General features: G+C 40.6%; 1 protein-coding gene across 5 annotated transcripts in view; it reads left to right on the plus strand.

The window, feature by feature from the left end:
* Positions 1 to 23,279, plus strand: part of ARHGAP21 (Rho GTPase activating protein 21) — a 141,596-nt gene that overhangs the window by 107,000 nt on the left and 11,317 nt on the right. For 3 of the 5 annotated variants that reach the window (XM_047755607.1, XM_047755610.1, XM_047755608.1), the window contains 15 exons: positions 3,137 to 3,295; positions 3,437 to 3,539; positions 7,110 to 7,146; positions 10,051 to 10,176; positions 11,710 to 11,994; positions 15,419 to 15,483; positions 15,565 to 15,704; positions 17,799 to 17,941; positions 18,698 to 18,853; positions 18,952 to 19,030; positions 20,042 to 20,115; positions 20,193 to 20,282; positions 22,146 to 22,271; positions 22,466 to 22,507; positions 22,830 to 22,935. In XM_047755607.1, coding sequence (XP_047611563.1) covers positions 3,137 to 3,295; positions 3,437 to 3,539; positions 7,110 to 7,146; positions 10,051 to 10,176; positions 11,710 to 11,994; positions 15,419 to 15,483; positions 15,565 to 15,704; positions 17,799 to 17,941; positions 18,698 to 18,853; positions 18,952 to 19,030; positions 20,042 to 20,115; positions 20,193 to 20,282; positions 22,146 to 22,271; positions 22,466 to 22,507; positions 22,830 to 22,935 — 1,731 coding nt within the window. The remainder of the gene's footprint in view (positions 1 to 3,136; positions 3,296 to 3,436; positions 3,540 to 7,109; positions 7,147 to 10,050; positions 10,177 to 11,709; positions 11,995 to 15,418; positions 15,484 to 15,564; positions 15,705 to 17,798; positions 17,942 to 18,697; positions 18,854 to 18,951; positions 19,031 to 20,041; positions 20,116 to 20,192; positions 20,283 to 22,145; positions 22,272 to 22,465; positions 22,508 to 22,829; positions 22,936 to 23,279) is intronic. The other 2 variants (XM_047755609.1, XM_047755612.1) reach the window with 1 other exon arrangement.

Consider the following 23,279-nt stretch of genomic DNA (forward strand, 5'->3'; position numbering starts at 1 on the left):
ATCTTCTTCCTAGGTAAATGTATGTGTTCTAAGTTAACAGAACTGCTCACAACAGAATAATTTTAAATGTCCATTTCTCTTCTTCCTTTTGGTAGTAACTTTAGCTTTTATCCTAAAATATTTCAAATTTATCTGTAGCCGACCTTGTAGAATGCCATACTTATTTGCTTAGGGAAATAAATTGTTTTACACTTTGCACTTGTAAAAATGATAGAATTGTTTCTGTAAAGCAGACTTTCTAGATTTTCAGCTAGTTCCTTCAATGTTGAAAATAGATCCAGTGGTGACTGCCCTCTGTCAGCCAGATCTGTCAGTCACTTTAAAATAAATTCAAATCTCAAAAGCCCCTTTAAAAAAATCCCTGGCTTATGAAAACCCCAAAGTGTTTTGTATCCTTACATAAATTAAACAGATAATTTTACCCCTTTAGTGGATTTAATGTTGTAGTCCTCTTAAGCTAGAAATGACCCTTCTCATGAACCTAGTCCAGTTTCTTTATAGGGAATGAATTTAATATCCAGAGGACTTCAGTGGCTTTCACAAAATCCAACCAGACAGGATCTAAGTTTTTTGACCCCCTCTTCAGTCTCCCCCATCCCTAATAGCCGACTATGGTGTATGTGCTGAAATTAATCATTCTAAAGATGGACTTGTGAAATCAGGGCCTAATATTTATTAAATTCCTTTAAGGTAAATGTTGGATTCCTTGAAATTAATATTTCTAGCATTTGTCAGCTGGCAAGCTGGGTCATCTTCCGTACACACGTATTGCTGACACACACATAAACCCACGAAACCTCACAACCTCTACTTAACTTGTCTGACCCACGAGACTGCAGAAATTCAGCCAAGTGACTGTGACCCACTACCTGTGGCAAATCTGAAAGCAGTGCTTTTACTTGCCTTTTTAAAAATGTAAGGCTCTTGCTGTTGCCCTGTAGACAAGCTGACAGCCCCAGGACTGTGTTCACACATTCCTGCCTCTGCTCTAAATCCATCATCTGCCGTTCTCATACCTACTCTAAGGGCAGTTCCCCTTAGATTTACAGCCCCACTCCCTGTACGTGTGGCCATATGGTCATGGTAGAAAGAATAAAGTATTTATTCAAAAATCTACCCCCTTTCTAACCTTTTGTACCTAATTGTATCTAATTGAGGTTATCGAAATAACCCAATCTCAAAATGACTTTCAAACAGCCAAATGTTAATTTAAATGCATGTTTATTGAACTGGCTATTAAAGAAGCTTGGTCTTAATTTAAAAACCAGATGTTCATTATCATAAGGAGTTGGGTTATTATTATTAAAAACGGGGATAATTGAACCAGGTGATGGTACCCCCTTCCCAGTTGTTAACAGGTAATCTGTTCTGAAAGCTGTTTATAATTAGTGACAAGGGTTCCTGAGCCTATAGAGAGATATGTCAATTGATGATCAGTTTCAGACCTTAGAAGCACATGTTAATTCCTTAGTGGCTTATTTTTAAGCATTCTTTCTAACCATATCTTTTTAGTATAAGTGGAGTTTCTTGAGCATGCCATTTTTATGAAGCTCAAAACTTTTTACCTGATGGTCAGTAATTAGTACTAATGGGGTGAAGTACAATTTGTCTAGAGAGATTAGTTTTTTTTAAGATGACCTTATTTCATTGGGTTTAAATGAGATTAAAAAATAACGCCTTTGAATAAATTGTTATGTATAAAGGGCTTATGCTTCCCTATTGAAGATACACTTCAACTTAATATAACTGCTCATCTCCTTTGATTTCCCCTGAATGTTTATATCTTAGAAGGCAAATAAAAAGAAATGATGTTTAGGAATTTCTCTGGTAGCTCAGCAGGACAAGGATCTGGTGTCACTGTTGTGGTATGGGTTTGATCCCTGGCCTGGGAACTTCTTCATGCTGCAGGCCTGGCCAAAAAAGAAATGAAAAGAGAAGAAATGTTTATCCAACTTGAATTTCTTCTTAAGACAAAGAATCCGTTAACAGTTTTTATTCTTTTTTTTATAGACTGTATTTCACTTGAGGGGTTTTTAGGTCATTTGCAGTGAATGCCCCTTCTCCTAGGAACAGACAGTGTATTTAATTTCCATATTTCTAGTAAAAGACTTATTTTGGGGAATGATACATATTTTTATATAAGCTTTTATATTAGTCACCATTTCCTCTAATTCATACAAATTTACTGCTCCCCTTGTCATATATGATTTACTTCATCATTGAATATTATAGCATTAACATGCCTTAAATTATTATGCCATCATTTGGGGAGAGAGTGGGATTACTTCTTCCTTAGCAAGAGTGAAATAAAAAGCAAAATTATACTGCCATAGTCTATGCCCAAAATTCTGATAATTTCACGGGTCGTGGAAGATTATTTTCAACTTCATGGTTCATAGACAGTATGTCTTAATATGGTGGAAGGGGCTGCCGCCTTCTGTAAGGGCGCTAATCCCTTTCAGGAGGGCTCCACCCTCATGACCTACTCACCTCCCAAAGGCCCCACCTTCTAACGCCATCACATTGGGGATTATGTTTCCACATAGAAATCTTGGGAGGACACAGATATTCCATCCATAGCAGTGGCCTCGATAGTGAGTAACTTCTTCTGAAAGAATCTGTAGCTGCTTGGATAAAAATTGAAGATACACTTGTTTGTCTGTTTGGTGGCAGTGGAGGATGTAGGTTTTAGGACTTGTCACCTTGAAAGTTAAGCCTCAGCCAAATCATCTTGCTGGGCTTCCTGATACAAGAATGTGAAATACACTTAAAATTTGGAGAGCAAATTCTCTTAGGGTGGTGTATGATTATTCTGCTTTACTAGGTTTAGGTTCTGAACACTTATTAACTTTGTTATCTGACTATCAGTTCAGTGAAGGTATTAATTGTTGAGGAGAAGCAGCAACTCATTTAATTTCTTAGACCATATCCTTGAAATTATTTGGAATTACTAGAGTAATAACTGCGTAAGTAGATTTTTAACAGACCAACCGTGTCAATTATTGTTATTTCGGTGGTCGTGTTCAAAACTTTACCTGGTCCTTTTAATGATGAACACTGATTATTTTGTCATTATTATCATGAATAATAATTAGGCTATTGCACATCCAGTGCTTATTTTCATTTTATCTTGTAGATGAGCCAACTAGCCCCAGCATTGATCACGATATTTCACACATCCCTGCTTCTGCCGTCATCTCCGCCTCTACCTCCCAGGTACCCTCCATAGCAACGGTCCCTCCCAGCCTCACAACTTCAGCTCCTTTAATTCGACGTCAGCTCTCCCATGACCAGGGTACGTTTCAATGAGTGGTTATGTGAACTGTCTCACATTGTCAGCTTTCCATTTAGAACACTATGACACTGTGATCTTCTTGCCATCCAAAAGAGTCTGGAAACCACTTGCCCGTGTCTAAATGTTGGGTTTTAATTGCAGAATCTGTTGGACCTCCCAGCCTGGATGCCCAGCCCAGCTCAAAGACAGAACGATCAAAATCATATGATGAGGGCCTGGATGATTACAGAGAAGATGCGAAACTGTAGGTCTCAAGTGTGTTATTTTAAATTCTGGTTAGTGGGTGTTTAGCACGACATTGACATATAAATCCTGAATTTAATGATATCTTATATTTTCTAATTTTATGACCTTAGAAATGCAAATTAGGAGTTGCTGTTGTGGTGCAGTGGAAATGAATCTGACTAGTATCCATGAGGATGCGGGTTCAATCCCTGGCCTCACTCAGTGGATCGGGGATCCGGTGTTTCTGTGAGCTGTGGTATAGGTCACAGATGCAGCTTGGATCCTGTGTTGCTGTGGTGTAGGCCTGCAGCTGTAGCTCCGATTCACCTCCTAGCCTGGGAACTTCCATGTGCCTCGAGTGCAGCCCTAAAAAGCAAAAAAGAAAGGAAAAACAAAAAGAAATGCAAATTAAAAAATCAGAGTTGTGGCATTCCCACTGTCTTGCAGTGGGTTAAGAATCCTACTGCAGTAGCTTGGGTCACTGAGGAGGTTCAGTCCCTGACCCGTCCACAGTGGGTTAAAGGATCAGCGTTGTGTGCAGCTGCAACTCGGAGTCAATCCCTGGCCCAGATTGAACTTCCGTATGCGGGAGATGTGGCCATAAAATCAAAAAAACAAAACAGAATTGTTACGTGGTAATACATTCACTTGAATTAAAAAATATTATTAAAAATCAGTAATACACAAATATAATACAAAAATGCATATAAATATACATAGTAAATAAACACTCCCCCTCCAGGCCTCCAGCCACCTGATTCTACCCTGAGTCATAACTGTGTTACCTTTTCTCTTACATAATTCCAGAGCTATTCTATGCATAAAATCAGACACACATTTGCATATGCTTACGTGTGTGTATGTGTTCTGATTATTTTTACAAACAAATGGTAGGTGCTCTACACGCTGATCTTGGAGAGCATTCTCTGTGTGTATTCCTGGCTTATTCTTTTTCATGATTGTTTGTTTTTCCATTGAGTAGTTACACCACAGTATATTATTATTAACCAGTATTCCATATTCTGTTAATAGACACTTAGATCGTTCAAATCTTATGCTACAGTAAATAATACTTCAGCAACTATATTTGTACATGGTTCGTTTAGCATATATTTGAGTGTGTAAGGTTGGAAAAAGGATCGTTAAGTCAAGGGGTAGGTTTTTTGTTTTTTTTTTCCTTCCTTTTTACGGCCATATCTGTATAGCATATGGAAGTTCCCAGGCTAGGGGTCAAATCTGAGCCGCATCTGTGACCTACGCCACAGCCACAATGGGTCCTTAACCCACTGAGCGAGGCCAGGGATCAAGCAGAATCCTCATGGAGACTATGTTGGGTTTTGTTTTTTGTCCTTTTAGGGCCTCACCCACAGCATATGGAAGTTTCCAGGCTAGAGGTCTAATCAGAGCTGCAGCCTGCCTACGTCGCTGCTACAGCAATGCCAGATACTTAACCTACTGGGCGAGGCCAGGGGTCGAACCTGCATCCTCATGGATACTAGTTGGGTTCATTTCTGCTGAGCCACAATGGGAACTCCTAGGAATTTTATTTTTTTATGGTCTTTGGGTCTTGAGTCATACTGAAAAATCCTCTCTCTTCTGTTTACTTCTCAAATTTCTATGTTTTTCTCTTTCTTTTGTGTTCATTTACAACTTTGATTCAGTGGCTTCTCAGTTGTCCCAAAAATCTATTGAATGTTATACTTTCCTCACTGATTATCATCTTTATTATAAAGTTAATTATTATATGTCTTTGGTTTTGTTTTCAGACTTTAGTCAGTTAATACGTCTGTTTATTCATGTACATTGGGTTCTGTTCATTAAAGTGGTTTTGTGATATTTTTACCATCTAGTAGGGCTCTTTTCCCTCATTACTTTATGGTCTTGCAGAATTCTCCTGGCTGTTTTTATTTGAACTTTAAAATGTTTCAATTTCTTAAAATTTTTATGGCTGTTTTTAATCGACACAGCATTTAATTTACAGATTGAGGGAATATTGACATCTTTATGATATTGAAAATTTTGTCAAAGAATAATCTGTCAGAGTTCCCACGGTGGTACAGTAGGTTAATGATCCAGCGTGGTCACTGCTGTGGTGTAGGTCACAGCTGTGGCTCAGATGCAATCCCTGGCCTGGGGACTTCCATACGTCTCAGATGCAGCCAAAAAAAAAGGGGAATATTTTGTCTTTTTGTTGTAGTATTTTTGCAGATCTATGAGGCTTCCATTTGATTATTATTCATATTTTAATGCAATTTGTTTTTTTTCTGGACCAGCTGCCTAAGGGGCATTTGTGTGCCATTTGGCAGTGGCAGTGGCTGGCAGAGATGTTTCTAATGACGCAGGGGTGGATGTGTGAGTTATTTTAGCCCTTATTCTCCCTCAGTAAAAGATACCAGTAACAGCCACTTGTCAGTCTGCTTCACTTTACCCCAGCTACACATGGCTTCCTGCAAAGATGGCAGGATGATGTGCTTCTTTCTTCCTCCTCGCCTCCCCTGACACTGCCTGGTGATAGATGAGGCTCCTGTCACCAGCACCCCAGTTTCTATTTTTCCACATAGGGAAACTCGGGGGGGCTTTTTTGGTTTTATTTATTTATTTTGTCTTTTTTGCCTTTTCTAGGGCCACTTCCCTCGGCATATGGAGGTTCCCACCGGCCTATGCCAGAGCCACAGCAACGCCAGATCCAAGCCGCATCTGCGACCTACACCACAGCTCATGGCACCACCGGATCCTTAACCCACTGAGCGAGGCCAAGGATCGAACCCGCAACCTTATGGTTCCTAGTCAGATTCATTTCTGCTGTGCCATGACAGGAACTCCGAAACTCGGTTTTGATCTCTCAGAAAACAGGGCTCTGCAGTTTTGAGATGCGCAACCGGTGGTGGCCCACTACCTGTATCTACTTCCTTGCATTTAACCTCCCTTCCTCATGTGTTAAGTTTCAGAGTTACAGGTGCCTCCTGATGTTACTGAAGATTGAGTTTGCGTCTCCACTTCTGATTACGTTGTTCCTTAAATGAATTTTGAATTAAAACAACAACAAAACACCTTTGTCCCCCCAAAGTTAAATTGTTTTGAATAATTAATGTGAACTTGTCCTCTGAAGCCCTCAGCCTTTTCGCTGGCAGCTCTTGTTCTCTTGCTGAAATGGCCAGAACACGGTTGGAGGGACCAGCCCTTATTCTGCACTTCCTGCCACCGTGTCCATAGGCTGGACAGGTGTGGACACGCTCTTCTCTCTGTATCTGACCGCTGAAGGTGACCACTTACTGTTAGTGACAGTTTGGAAATCCTTAGAGCATTAAAACTGTGGGTAACTAATAAAGTCCAATGTTTAGTCTAAGTAGCTTTTCTTTGATTGTTAAAGATAAAATCCCACCTTTTATGCAGAGACAGTTTTGATTGACAGTATAAGAAAGCATTCAGTTACCTTTTCCTCACTCCCTTGAACCCTGAACCTTTAATGTGGTAACAATGAAATGTTAGCTTATCGAGGAAAGGTTAGTTGTAAAAGTCACATTATTTTTGCATCTTTAAGGTGTTTTATGCATTTATTGCAAATATTGATAGACTTCTTTTCCAACAGGTCTTTTAAGCATGTATCTAGCCTGAAGGGAATCAAGGTAGGTGTTCAATATTTTTAAAATATCATCAGCAAATGACAAATGTTTCTTTTTTTTACCTTAATTTACTTTAGCTCTTCATAAAGAATTATTTGTTTTATCCATTAGGTATTTCATATTTAAGTAGCATAACCTTTTATTCTGTAAGTTTCAAGTGCATTTGGATTACTGTAAATTGTGTTTCTAAACACATTCATCAAATATACAATACTTTATATACATTGTGCTGATTTTTCTTACAAGTTTACAGCCGAATATCTAACTACCCAGCAGTTTGTTTTCTGTCCTCAAAATTATTTCACACCTTGCTCCACCCACCCACCCTCCTACCTTTCCCTCATTGGAAAAATAAAAGTGGGAGGTTCCCATTGTGGCTTAGCAGGTTACGAACCGAACCGTTATCCATGAGGACGCGGGGTGGATCCCTCCCCTTGCTCAGTGGGTTAAGGATCTGGCATTGCCGTGAGCTTTGGTGTAGGTCGCAGACTCGGCTTGGATCTGGCATTGCTGTGGCTGTGGTGTAGACCAGTAGCTCTGATTCAACCTTTAGCCTGAGAAGTTCCAAATGCTGCATGTACGGCCCTAAAAAGCACCAAAAAAAGAAAGAAAAAGAAAAGCTGTTAGACAGGAATTTCCTTATTATACCTTCTCCAAAAATATCAGTACCCCTCATTTATACCCACGCTCTCTGCCTTCCTTACCCTTGTCTTGACATTATCCTCTTAAACACGAACACCCGCACTTCTTTGCATTCCATCACTGTTTACTTTTTCAAGACTCTCTCTCCCCTGCAAAGTCACTTTTTCCTGGGGCTCAGTCACCATCATATAGAAGCACATTCAAGCACGTTCTACTATTTCCTGTATTTAAAAGAAAAACCAAGCGGGATGAACCTGGAGTTTGGGGTTAGTAGATGCAAACCGTTGCATTTGGAGTGGATAAGCAATGAGGTCCTGCTGTGTAGGACAGGGAGCTATATCCAGTCACTTGTGATGGAACATGACAGAAGATATGAGAAAAGGAATGTATATATATATATGTGTGTGTGTATGTGTAGCTGGGTCGCTTTGCTATACAGCAGAAGTTGACAGAACACTGTAAATCTGCTGTGATAAAAAAAAATTAAAAAATAAAATTCCTTTCCCAAGGAAAAAAAAGAAAAACCTTCCTTGAATCCACACATCCCCATTTACTGCTCCTATTTACTCTTCCATTTTTTGCAATGGAATTCCTTGAATTTGTCCATAGCTCTCAGTTCCCCTTATCCCATCTTTCTCAGCCCACACGTCAGAAAGGTGCTCTTCAGGCCAAGGTTACTGCTGACACTCGGGTTTCCTTGGACTTTTTTTACTTATTTGACCCCTCCATCGTATCTAACAGTTTCCCACTTACTTCCTGAAACATTTTCTTCTGGTGGTTTCCATTTCTGCCTCTGCCTCATTTTTGAAATGCTGGAATGTCTAGAGCTGGTTCTGACCCCTTTCCTCCCGGTCTGCCCCGATGTCCTCCGTGATCTTATCCAGAGATCTCCCCTGGTGCGTGTTGCCAGCCTTGATCTCCCCGAACCGCAGCTCACCTGGGCTCCGGCCTGGGCACTGTCTCCATTTGGAGGTTTACTGCGCAATTCAGGGTTTACACGGCCCAGTGGACTTCGAGGACCCCCAGACCTGTGTCTTTTCCTCTTTCTCCATCTCACCAAGTTCACCAGTCGAAGTGCCCAGTCTAGGGATTAGTGCCCAGTCTAGGGATTAGTGCCCAGCCTTGTGTCTTCGTTTCAAGAGGTACCCACTCCACCTCCAAAACATACCCGAACCTTTGCAGCCCTCTCCATCTGCACTTGGGCTGCCACCGTCCCTCGTCTCGGATCCTGCAGTAACCTCCCCCCCCACACACACACCGCCCCGAGACCCCCCTGGTCTCCTGGTTGTCCCTTTAGAGTCTGCTCTCCAGGTAGCAAGCAGGCGACCTTTCAGCTGTGTGATCCGATGCTGTTACTCCCCTGATTCCCGGCTTCCCCTCACACTTCCTGCCACAGCCTGAAGGATCCCAAACAACCTATATAATTAGCCATTTCTCTCACTCCCATGAACAGTGACTATTTAAAATGGTAACGGTGTACCTTCTTTAGCTGTGCATTCTTCCTGAACTTTCCTTTCCCCCGACCTTTCATAAGTGGCTCTTGGGAATGTTGCTTCTCCAGATTTCATCTGACATGTTCTTTCTGCAGGGAGGCCCCACCTCAGCACCACTAGTTTATAGCTGCTGCTCAGTTGTTGCCCATGTCATCACATTGGTTCCTCCTCCAAGTGGCATTCGTCATGATCTGATCATTTTCTCAGCTTTTCTATTCAGTGTTCTTCTTTGTCTTTGCCCACAAAAATGTGAGCTCTTGAGAGCAGGAAAATTATGCTATTTTATTATTATGAAATTATGCTAATAGTGTTTTTTTAATGATTAAAAAGTTCCTTTGGGTGACTTTAAAAAAATGCTGGTGGTCACGGAATTCCTCCTGGTGGCGTCTCTGCAGCACCGGGACGCAGATGCCACCCCCAGCCTGGCATAGTGGGGAAAGAATTTGGTGTTGTCGCAGCCATGGCATAGGTCACAACTGCGGCTCACATTTGATCTCTGGCCCAGGAAGTCCGTATTCCACTAGGTGACCAGAAAAGGAAAAAAAAAAAAAAATGGTGGTGCTCAGTAATCCCCCCCGCCCCTTGTTTAAACACCAGAAATTTTTCTAATGTAATTGATAAAGTTAGGTGGTAAAGTTAGGATTTTTCATGAATAGCCCTTCCTTTGGAAGATAAAGTAAAAGACTTTTTTCAGCAAAGCAATTTCAACATGTGAACACTTGTCAAGGACAAAGCTGACGTTTTGCTATGTTTTCTTCGGTCTTTTCTATAGATCATGGACAGCCAAAAGTCATCAGAAGACTCTGGATCCAGAAAAGATTCTTCCTCAGAGGTTTTCAGTGATGCTGCCAAGGAAGGGTGGCTTCATTTCAGGCCACTTGTCACCGATAAGGGCAAGGTAGTGCATTGTTCCCAGTGGCTGTGAGCGTACGAAATGCAGGCCCTAAAAAATAAAGCATTAAGTCTGTATACATAAAACAGCAAAATATCCAGAGAAGAGTGGAAGACAAGGAGTTCTCACTGTGGCTCAGTGGGTTAAGGATACTGAGTTGTCTCTATGGCGGCTTGGGTTTGATCTCCGGCCCGACACAGTGGGTTAAGGATCCCACACTGCCACAGATGTGGCAGAGGTTGCAGCTGTGGCTTGGATTCATTCCCTGGCCTGGAATTTTCCATATGCTGTGGGTGTAGCCAAAAGGGAAAAAAGAGGAAAAACATCATTTATAAGTATCTTTTTTCTACATAAAGGAAGTTTAATTTTAAAAAATTAGTGATTTAACTTTATACTTTTTCATCCTTTGTATCGATTACCTATGGGATATGCAATGCAGAAGAGACATCAAAGTATTTAAGAAGGAACTCTGCTTTTCTTATTAAATAGTTTATTAACCATAGATCATCACAGACTAGTCCTTTAGAGAGTGGCATTTCTCCATGGTAATACTTGAAAATTTTTTATTGAACATTCTCAGTTTATTCTTTTAAGTTGCCTTTATAATTTGGTTTCCCTTTATTTTATAAATACTGAGTTACATAAATGAATGCCACAATATCAACATTCTTCATTAAATAGGTAACAATATAATAAAACTTTGCCAGGAAATTTCCTACGGTATTTGGGCAGTTTATTTATAAGATAACTCGTAAATACGTCAAAAGAATATTAAATTTTTCAGAGTTCCCTTCTTAGCTCAGCGGTCAATGAACCCTGCTGGGATCCGTGAGGTTGTGGGTTCAATCCCTGGCCTTAACTCAGTGGGTTAAGGATCCGGTGGTGCCATGAGCTGTGGTGTAGGTCGCAGATGCGGCTCGGATCTGGCGTGGCTGTGGCTGTGGTGTAGGCCAGCAGCTGTAGTTCTGATTCAACTCCTAGCCTGGGAACCTCCATATGCCGCAAGTGCGGCCCTAAAAAGCAAAATAAAAGAGTATTGAATTTCTCAGGAGAACTTTCCTTGGATGTGTATGTTGTTGCTTGACCGTGTATAGTTGATCAATTTTGTTAACAAAGCTCATGACTTGTACATCTTGTCTGGGGGTCGCCTCATGCTCTACTTGTCATTTGCATGACCGAAGACTTGTCTTAAGCCTTGCTTTCACATGACAGATTTTCTGACTGACCTTTTCCCTGTTTCCTAGTCCCTTAGCATTTTTTTGGATGTTTTGCCCCACTTGCTGTATCCTTGTCACATTGTTCCTTCCGTTTTCCCAACTCAATTAAAGTTGAGATTTCACGAGCCTGGATTTTGATAGGAATACGTTGTCCAATTTGGTTTATGCTCCACAATTTTTTTTCCCTCCCTGAACAAATACATGTTGATGAGAGCAGCACCTGCAGCCTTGGGTACACGTTTATGCCTGTTAGCCATGTGGCCTCGTGAGTCTGTCCCGCCACCAAGTACCAAGCACCCTGACCCCGTCTCGTGTTTTCCAGCGCGTTGGTGGGAGTATTCGGCCATGGAAGCAGATGTATGTTGTACTGCGGGGCCATTCGCTGTACCTGTACAAAGAGAAACGGGAGCAGACGGCTCCCTCCGAAGAGGAGCAGCCCATCAGTGTTAATGCATGCTTGATAGACATCTCTTACAGCGAGACCAAGAGGAAAAATGTGTTCCGACTCACCACGTCCGACTGCGAGTGTCTGTTTCAGGCTGAAGACCGGGACGACATGCTAGCCTGGATCAAGACCATCCAGGAGAGCAGCACCTTGAACGAGGAGGCAGGTGTCCGAAACACTGTCGATGAACCCGGCACTTTCACATCATGATTGTAAAGACGAAAAGAACCTGATGCTCTGTTACGGAAGAGTTGTAATATGCCATTTTCACTCGAAAATAGTTGACGAAGGAGTTTCTGCTGTGGTGCAGTGGTTTAAGGATCTGACCACAGTGGCTTGGCCGTTTGCAGAGGTGGGGGTTAAAGGATCCGGTGTTGCTGCAGCTGTGGTGTAGATCACAGCGCTGGCTCGAATTCAGTCCCTGCCCTGAGAACGTCCATATGCCCGGGGTGTGGCCATTTCAAAAAAAAAAAAAAAGTTGATCAAAAGGGAAACGCACATGTACCTATTTGATGTGATTTTCACTTACTGGGAAATGCCCATTATTGAGCTAGAAAAGTAGATTATTCACATTTTTTTTTTCATTTATCAATTCTTCCATTACTTTGCTTTATAAATTCAAACGTTTATACACAAAGAAAGGTTTCCATATTTTTAATTTTTTAACGTAATATACAGAACCACAATACTATTTCAGTTTCAGATAATGGGCGATCATATGCAGATATTCTTCAACTTAGGGTATTTACCAGTTTGTGAGCTAGTCAAGTATCTTTTTGCTGCATGGGCCAGTGCATTAATAGTAACCTGTTTAAAAATGCAGCCTTTTGGACTACAAATTATTATAAAAGAACATCAAGATTATGTAGATATACTTTCTGAATTTCTCAAACTCATTCCATTTTGAAGGCTGAAGGCAAATGTTACACAGAACATCCACGAGGCTGTTTCTCCTTTGCACTTACCTGCAAAAATCAGCAACTAAACCACGCTTTCCTATAGACGTAGCTATTTCTAGAATACCTTAGGGAAATCAGAAAGACTGCTAGAACTAAATTATCACTTTTACGTTAACAATTTTCACCACAATCCGTCTTTCCTAAACAGACCAAAGGAGACCTGGGTTCCTAGTCCTGGTCGTTACCTTTATGACTAAGTAACTCCAGGTCTATTTCTCTAGGGCAAAAACAGGATTGTTGTGGGGCTCAAGTTACAGCGAAAATGATTCTCAAAACAGATCACTGTGTGTAAACGCAGAGATACTGATACTGATAATGATTTTTGTTAATGGACTTATGCAGACAGGAATACAGTACAGCTTCGTAATATAGTGATTGGTGGCTAAGGAAACTTGCATTCTCAGAAATGATGTTGTAAGCCAGTTTTTCTTTTCAATAAGGAGTGATGTTTAGGGCCTTGAGTTTCTAACTCACCATCAAGACATTTTAATAGCGGGGATTTCAGGAGTAAAGTTTTTGGGTTTTGGTTTAATTTTCATAGCCCCACCTGTGGCATATGGACGTTTTCAGGCTAGGGGGCAAATCAGAGCTGCAGCTAAGCCCACAGCCACAGCAACATCCCTGGATCCTTAACCCACTGGGAGAGGCCAGGAATCAAACCTGCGTCCTGACAGAGACATCGGGTTCTTAACCTGCTGAGCCAGAACAAGAACGCCAAAGATTTCTTTTTAAGAGTATAAAACTATAGGGAGTTTCTGTGGTGGCTCAGCGGAAAAAATCATGAGGACGTAGGTTAGATCCCTGGCCTCGCTCAGTGGGTTAAAGATCTGGAGTTGCCCTGAGCTGCAGTGTAAGTCGCAGATGAGGCTTGGATCTGGCGTGGCTGTGGCTGTGGTGTAGGCTGGCAGCTGTAGCTATATTAGGCCCCTAGCCTGGCAACTTCCATATGCCACAGGCACAGCCCTAAAAGACCAAAAAAAAAAAGACTATGTAAGTATAAACTTTACAGAACAAACCCAGCAGTGACTGGATCTAGCTTTTGTTCAAAGGTACCTTTTTTCATATCATTCACAAGGTTTTCTTAGATATTGTTCTCCCTTTTTGTACCCATCGTTTTGACAAAAAAGAACACAAGATTTTTTTTCTCCTGCTTTCCCTTTACCCAGGGACACCTACATTAATTATGAAGTTATACAAATCATATTCTTCAATTTAGTCATTTCCATTATATCCAATTTGAATTATGAAAACTTGAGCCATGGGGAAAAACGCCTGTGCTTTTTTTCCTCCACTAATTTATACTCTGCCTTGTCATTAAAAATGAATACCAGGCCCATATCAATACAACCTTTGTCCTGCAACCACCGCTATAAAGAGACATCAGACCTGGATTCAAGCAAAGTAAATAGAATAAGAACTTGGGTGTAGATTTCAGCTTCAAGTCGCAGTTCAAAGAGGTTCCTGTTTAATAATCACCCGCCATGTGCCAGGCGTCCTCTTAGGCAGTAGATGACTTCATCTTTGAAACACAGGGCTGTTTAAGGACCGAATGAGGTAATGCTTGCAAAGAATGCAGCCTAGTGCCTGGCAGATCATAAACACTGACTTAATGTCAGCCATATAGCATCATCGTTATTATCTAATTTCAAGACACAAGGATTTTCACCCAGTTTTATAGATAAAGAATAATGCACTGAGCATATACCATAGGGCAGGCACTCTCGTGAGCATTTTACATCAGTTAATATCAGCAGCTGTTATGAATGTGTCTTTAATCGTCACCACCACATTTCCAATCAGAAATTGTAACAGAGAGGTTAAGTAATTTCCCCAAGGTCACATAGCTCCAAAGTGCCAGGGCTGGGATTTAAACCCAGGCGATTATTCTAGATCTTAACGATATACTCTTTCAGTGGGTAAAGGAGAAGAATTGATTTGAATTTGAGATTGTTCAACTCCAAAGCCTCTATTCTTTATAAATTATAGTGTTCATTATGCTCAAAGTGAGACAAGGAGGAAAAAAATTGAGGACAGATGTCAATATATAATTGGAATCAATAGGGATAAGAAGCCATCCCTTTAATGTCAGCTCTGTGTTTTCCATTTAGCATGTTATCAAAGTTAACCTGTTGAGGTTAAAAAAAAACCAGTTTTGAGCTTTTCTTTTCTGATAATCTGCCACTTTGATACTAATTGATCCTCAATCTCACTGCTCTGCAAATTAATCAAAAAGTTTGGCAGTATTTTTTTATCCACCTGTAGTATTTTGAAACACTAATCATTCTTTCTGGTATTAGTGACAAAAAAAAAAAACTGGCTCTCTGCTTCCCAGTCACTTATTTGAAATGACAGATCAGTTCAGTAAGTTGGAACACAGGCTACTGGCTGGTACTAGTCTAGGTATTGCAGGGTTACAGAAAAGAAACGGAAAACTTTTGGAAGCAAGGGGGCACTTGGAACATTTGTTCCTGTGGTGTTGTTGGCCCAGGGTTTGAACAGAGGTTTTAAAACAACTCCATAATATTAAACAAGTAGTCGTACAATATAGAGTGCCCCCTCCCCCAAAGTAGAATCCCTATTTGGGTTTAGAATTGACTTTCTAATTTTACTTTGTGCTTCTTCTGTAGGACACCGGAGTTACGAACAGGGATCTGATCAGTCGAAGAATAAAAGAGTATAACAGTCTGATGAGGTAAGAGTCCCCTGCCCCCAGGCCTGCAAGGGGTGGGAATGGGAAATATGTACTTAGTGCAAAAATGTGCCTTTTTTTCAGCAGCAAAGCAGAGCAGTTGCCAAAGACCCCTCGCCAGAGTCTCAGCATCCGACAGACTCTGCTTGGTGCCAAAGCAGAGCCTCGGACTCAAAGTCCACACTCTCCCAAGGAAGAGTCAGAAAGGAAGCTTCTCAGTAAAGGTACTGATGGATGTCTGTGTTCATAGATCAATCGAGGCTTTAAAGTTGGGTTGTAGAGGCCTTCTCATGTGTTGCTGTGCCTTTACTGCAGAGTGCAGCTCAGGATGTGGGCCTGGTCGAGGCTGGCGGGGCCTTGCCCTTACAAGACACTGGATCTTGTAATAAAGACCAATTGAAGGAAAATACAACACATGGGTCTACATCTAAAAATAGCTATTTGGGGGAGTTCCCTTGTGGCTCAGTGGGTTAAGGACCTGGTGTTGTCACAGCTGTGGCCAGGGATCAGTCCCTGGTCCAGGAACTTCCGCGTGACATAGGAAAGCCAAAACAGACCAAAAAAGGTAGCAGTTTAATAAATTCAGAGGATCCAAGTGCTTTCATTTTGAAATAAAACCATTATATTTCCCAACCTAAATGTCCACAACAGAGGAGTAGATAAAGACGATGTGGTACATACAGTGGAATAGTACTCAGCCATTAAAAGGGAAGAAATGATGGCATTTGCAGCAACATGGATGGACCTAGAAATTATCATGCTAAGTGAAGTCAGTCAGACAGTGAGACACCAACATCATATGCTATCACTTACATGTGGGATCTTAAAAAAGGACACAGAGTTCCCGTTGTGGCACAGTGGAAATGAATCTGACTAGGAACCGTGAGGTTGTGGGTCTGATCCTTGGCCTCGCTCAGTGGGTTCAGGATCCAGCTTTGCCGTGAGCTGTGGTGTAGGTTGAAGACACAGCTCTGATCTGGCATTGCTGTGGCTGTGGTGTAGGCTGGCAGCTGTAGCTCCAATTCAGCCCCTAGCCTGGAACCTCCATATGCCATGGATGCGGTCCTAAAAAAGCAGAAAAAAAAAAAAAAAAAAAACGAAAATGAAATAAAAGCGAGTTCCTGTTGTGGCTCAGTGGTTAACGAATCTGACTAGGAACCATGAGATGGTGGGTTCGATCCCTGGCCTTGCTCAGTGGGCCAAGGATCCGGCGTTGCCGTGAGCTATGGTGTAGGTCGCAGATGCGCCTTGGACTCCCAGTTGCTGTGTCTCCGGTGTAGGCCGGCGGCTACAGCTCCAGTTAGACCCCTAGCCTGGGAACCTCCATATGCTGTGGGTGTGGCCCTGGAAAAGACAAAAAGACAAAATAAATTAAAAAAAAAAAAAAAAAAGGACTCAATGAACTTCTTTGCAGAACAGATACTGACTCACAGACTTTGAAAAACTTATGGTTTCCAAATGAGACAGATTGGGGGGTGGGGGATGTGCTGGCGGTTTGGGACAGAAATGCTATAAAATTGGGTTGTGATGATTGTTGTACAACTATAAATGTAATAAAATTCATTGAGTAATTTAAAAAAAACCATTATGTTTCCTTTTGCTAAAATCTCACTATAAAGATGTCACACTGATTCTTTGATTCTTTTTTTTTCCTTTCTCCTTTTGGCTGTGCCCATGGCCTGTGGAAATTCCCAACCAAGGATGAAACCTGTGCCACAGCAGACCCAAGCTGCTGTGACAGCACTGGATTCTTAACCTTCTGTGCCACAAAAGACCTTGTAATTCTCTTTTCTTGACTTTTAAAGAAAAACATGGAGAGTTCCTGCTGTGGTCAGTAGGTTAAAAACCCCACATAGTGTCTGTGAGGATGCGGGTTCAATCCTTGGCCTCACACAGTGGGTTAAGGATCCAGTGGTGCCACAAGCTGCAGTATAGGTTGCAGTGTGGCTCAGATCTCATGCTGCTGTAAATGACATAGACTGGCAGCTGCAGCTCCGACTCAGCCCCTAGCCTGGGAACGTCCATATGCTGTAGGTGTGGCCATAAAAAGAAAGAAAAATAAAATAACATCATGGTACAGATCGTCAAAGGGTAAAGGAGCATTTATTGATTCCTACTAAATGATATGGAAGGTTCAAAGGAATACTATGTTAGGAAAAAGAGAATGGCGTATGTTTGATAAATAAAGGCTACATTATTTATAGTAAGGACTCTGATTTATATAAATATTGATAAAGGATCTTTAAAGTCATGATCTAAAACAAGCTTGTTTCCGTCTTCTTTTCTTATGTCATTTTCTTTTGAATAACAATCAAAAGATGACACCAGTCCCCCCAAAGACAAAGGCACATGGAGAAAAGGCATTCCAAGTATTATGAGGAAGACATTTGAAAAAAAGCCGACTGCTACAGGAACGTTCGGCGTCAGACTGGATGACTGCCCACCAGCTCATACTAATCGGGTAGGAGACACCGGCTGGCCGGGCTTCCTGAAGCCGTAATCGTAGCAGGACTGAGCACATAGCTTTGCAGATCACCAGGCGGGTCTGTTGCTCTGCCGAGTGTTTACTTCTTCTTAGCAGACTTTAGTTTCTCTAACCATTTTGACCTGTAAGGTCAGAAATTTCATTGATAATGAGTAATTTGTATCTATAATGTTTTTTTCTAATAATGTATCGACTCTGAAATAGAATAATTATTCAGCCTCTAGGAATGTATCTGAAATGATTGGTAAGAATTCATTTTCAAATCATGTGTTTCTGCTTTTAGCATCTTTAAAGGAAGTTGGGAACAGGGACCTGATTAAGAAAGTGTAATAAATGTAAATTGTGTGTGTGTGTGTAAAACACCCGTGTTAGGATTCATATCCTGAGCGGATGGATGTTCTTCCTCCTTCCCCTTCTTTTATCCAACTGCACTATTTCCACATTCTCCTTTTCTGCCCTTTTTCCTCTTTAGACTCTCGCCTCTCAATAGATCCTCTTCTTTTGGTCTTGGTCTATTTGTTCTCTTTCCACTGACTCAAATATCTCTTCCTGGTTTTATCTATTTCCCATTCTGCAGTGTCTCTAGACTTCATTTTCTCTCCATCACTTAACAGCAGTTTATGTTCTGTTTCCTTTTGGCTGAAAAGGACCCTATAGCTATGATGTACATCTAATAACTGAAGGTAAACATTCATGGTCTATTAAGTGAAACCTTTATTTCTTGTTTTGCAGTATATTCCATTAATAGTTGACATATGTTGCAAATTAGTTGAAGAAAGAGGTCTTGAGTATACAGGTATTTATAGAGTTCCTGGAAATAATGCAGCCATCTCCAGCATGCAAGAGGAACTCAACAAGGGAATGGCCGATATCGATATCCAGGATGACGTAAGTTTGCTTCTGTTCGAGTAATTAGTCTGTTTTTTTTTTTTTCCTTTGGTGGTACTGCCTACAAAAATACTGCATTTTTTATTTTGCATACGTAGAAATGGCGAGATTTGAATGTCATAAGCAGTTTACTGAAATCCTTCTTCAGAAAACTCCCTGAACCTCTCTTCACAAATGGTGAGTTAATCTTCCACCAGAGATGCCAGATGGAACAGTTTAATATTACATTTATTTAGGAAACCATAGAACATAAATTGAACCAAGAGAAAACATTTTTGTCAAAGGAAATAGATTTTGTTTAGTTCTTAGCATGCGGAAGTTCCTGGGCCAGGGATCGAACCTGTGCTACGGCAGTGACCTGGGCCGCTCCAGTGATGCAATGACAATACCAGATGCTTAACCTTCTTCGCCACAAGAGAGCTTCAATTATGGACTACTTTTGTCATTTGGGTTTTTTTTCCTTCCTGATACAGTTCAATGAAAAATAGAATTTATAAAAAATTAAGTTCAGTAAAATTATGAATTTAATGTGTTCATTCATGTTGATAGCCAAGTTAAAAATGTTATTGGAGTTCCCATCGTGACTCAGTGGTAACGAACCCGACTAGGATCCTTGAGGATGCAGGTTCGATTCCTGGCCTTGCTCAGTGGGTTAAGGATCTGGCGTTGCTGTGAGCTGTGGTATAGGTCACAGATAGAGCTCAGGTATTGCGTTTCTGTGGCTGTGGTATAGCTCTGATTCGACTCCTAGCCTGGGAACTTCCATATGCCACGGGTGTGGCCCTAAAAAGCAAAAAAAAAAAAAGTTATTATTGTTCTCAGTGAAAAGCTTTCAAATATAATGTGGTACAATTAGTAGAAAAACATTATTTCAGCCAAGCCAACTATTTGACCTTATATGAGACCCTATAGTAGATGTTGCAGTCAGGGGACAAAGTGGACACACTGTGTAAGGATAGGAAGTACCCTCAGAGAACTTATGTTTTAGGTAATTTCCTTTATTTGATAAGACTTAGAGATTGATTATAAACTAGCAGTTTTAGAGAAAAAATTTCAAAGGCTATTTGGGATCGTCTCTACTTTTTTTTTTTTTTTTTAATTGTGGTTAGAATTTGAACCTTAAAACTAGATTACAGCTCACCTAAACAATTTAAGATGAACGTGTTTTTTTGTTGTTACTGTTGTCAGATAAATATGCCGACTTCATTGAAGCCAATCGTAAGGAAGATCCTCTAGATCGTCTGAAAACATTGAAAAGACTAGTAGGTATTATTTTATATTGTTGGAGGTACAACAAAAGTTCAGCATTTAAATCCATCATGAAAATAATATGTTTCAGATTCACGATTTGCCTGAACATCATTATGAGACACTCAAGTTTCTTTCGGCTCATCTGAAGACAGTGGCAGAAAATTCAGAAAAAAATAAGGTATGTAAACTGATTATTGAGGTACTGTACTTTCACTGGCTTTAGCTGAAAAGCCATGCTTCACCGTGACCTGCCAAATAGTCAAAAATAGGTCATAATTACAGCACAGCTCTAAAACACATCATATTGGTGATAAGTCCCTCTAGAGAGCACCCTTAAAAGCAGGAGATCCCCAGAATATCCATCCTTTTGTTCTTGTTTGTTTGTTTTATATTTCATACGACCTAACCCATGGCATATGGACATTCCCAGGTCAGGGATTGAATCTGAACCACAGCTGCAACCTACACCACAGTCGCAACATCATATCTTTAACCCACTGCACCCCAGCAGGATCTTCCAGTTCTTGTTTTTTAAAGACATTGTTTTTTACATTTATCCAGCAAGAAAAATGAAAAAGTCAGAAATTTTTCTTCTTTTATTTTTTTACTGTATATTGATATTTTGGATGGGTAATATTTGCACAAAACAGCAATAAAAATATAGTAACTGGTATACAGTGAAAAATAATAGACATTTTCTTTTTTTGTTTTGCTCTGTTTAGGTTTAAGTAGATAAGACCTTTTTTCTTTTTTGGGGGGGGTGTTGATAACACCACCATATTACCTTTATCATACACACCAAAACATATTCTCAGTATTATCTAATGCTCTGTGTTTAGTTTTTCCATGTTAAGTTTTGACTTAAAGAAATGGCTTTTTGACAAATGTCATATGATTTCACTCATGTGGAATAAAATATACACACACACAAAATGAACCAAAAAAACAAACGAAAACTATACATAGATACAGAGAATAGAGTAGACAGAGTTCCCTTGTGGCTCAGCAAGTTAAGGACATCGAGTTGTCACTGCTGTGGCTTGGGTCAGTTCTGTGATGAGGGTTCAGTCCCGTTCCTGGCAACTTCCACATGCTGCAGGTGCGGCCAGAAAAAAAGTATTTTCAGACATTAAGTTTTTGCATACTAGTATTCTTAATGTACTACTCAGGCAAATTTGGAAAATTTTATGTGTCTTTCTCCATTTTCTTAGTATTTGAAGGGAGAGGGTTTCCCTCTTCTTTGGTGAGTTTTATTCCCCTTGATTTTAATATTTTTGCCAGTTAATCGAGCTCTGGTAAATGTAGTTTTGAACCAGGTCAATTGCTTTCAGTCAAAGAGTTCCCAGAAAAAAATGAATGCCGATTAAGTATTGTATGTTGTCATTAAAGCAAGAAAGAGCATTTACATATAGATAGGTTTATGGAAATCCTAACGGGGAAGCATAATTTTTTTAAAACACATTGAGTCAACCATTCTTTGAATCCTTTTGGGGTTTGGGAGGGGGTTTTTGTTTTGTTTTTTGTTTCGTTTTGGGTTTGTTTTTTTTTTTTTTGGTGTTTTTAGGGCCGAACCCATGGCATGTTAGAGGTTCCCAGGCTAGGGGTCGAATCAGAGCTGTAGCTGCCGACCGATGCCAGAGCCATGGCAACACCAGATCCAAGCCGTGTCTGCAACCTACGCCACAGCTCATGGCAACACCACATCCTTAATACACTTGAGTGAGGCCAGGGATAGAACTGCGTCCTTGTGGTTACTAGTCAGATTCGTTTCCTCTGAGCCACGACGGGAACTCTTGAATTCTTTTTCATCAACTCTTTCAGAAATAAAATGCTGAACATGCAGGGGGAATTTAAGCCACCTTTCTTAAGAGAAGTGGGTATTCCCTGGTAGCTCAGTGGATTAAGGATCCAGCATTGTCACTGCTGTGGTTTGGATCGCTGTAGTGGTGTGGGTTTGATCCCTGGTCCCAGAACCTCCGCATGCCACAGTTACGGCCAAAAAATAAAGTTGTTATGTTTTCTAATGGATCGTTTGTTTCAGATGGAACCAAGAAACCTTGCCATAGTGTTCGGCCCGACTCTGGTGAGAACATCCGAGGATAACATGACCCACATGGTCACTCATATGCCCGACCAGTACAAGATCGTGGAGACACTTATCCAGCATGTAAGTCCAGGCTTCATCTTGTTGAGAAAATCCTTTTTTATGAGCCACTGATACTTGGTAGGACAGAATTTGGTTGCTGTTTTGTTTTTTTTCCTAAGAAAATTACCTTTTTTCCTATACTATCCTCCAAAATATAGATCTCTTTAGGGGGTTATTTACTTTCTCTTTTTCACCTTTTTTATTTTAAATTTTAGCATGACTGGTTTTTCACAGAAGAAGGTGCTGAAGAACCTCTTGTAAGTATCGTTGGTCAGTGTTCGTCTCTGTTACTATCATTTGGGACACACGAGATCCTGACCCTACAGCAGTGCCAACTTCCTGCTTTGTGCGCTAGCGTCTGCTTTGCACCCCGGAAGCAGGTCCATGGCACCTCCGTTTCTGAGCTCATGAAACTCCAAGTCTGATGCTTGTTTGGTAATTAATGACATGCAAACAGTATGAAAAAATGAAGCACGTTGTCCTCCACTCAGTAATGTGTCTCTTTACTAAATGTTGTTTGAATTTTAAAGAAAATATCTTTGAAGAGATGATGAAGAGATCTTTGTTTATTAACCATAGACAACAGTGCAGGAGGAAAGCACAGTAGACTCCCAGCCAGTGCCCAACATAGATCATTTACTCACCAACATTGGAAGGACAGGAGTGCCCCCCGGAGATGTATCAGGTAACGCTTGCCTGGGTAGAACTGATCTCTAGGTTAACAGCTAAGTTCTAACATGAAAGAGCAAATCATAAGTAACAATTCACTATGATTTTTTTCCTTTTCTTTTTTTTTTTTTCCCCTTTCCACTAATGAAAAATGTGATCTTCCTTTTCCGATTAATCTGAATTATCTTCCAGTGACTATAATGCCATTGGCAGTGCATGGAGTTGTAATGCTTGTCAGAAAGGAAATTGGAGGGAAAATGAGCATGCAAACCACTGTTTTGTTCTTTTTTTTTTTTTTTTTTTTTTTTTTTAAATTCACAGTTTCCATGTAATAGTCATCACAAGGTAAAACAGATACAC

This window comes from Phacochoerus africanus, chromosome 12 (assembly GCF_016906955.1).
Source record: "Phacochoerus africanus isolate WHEZ1 chromosome 12, ROS_Pafr_v1, whole genome shotgun sequence".
NCBI lineage: Eukaryota > Metazoa > Chordata > Mammalia > Artiodactyla > Suidae > Phacochoerus > Phacochoerus africanus.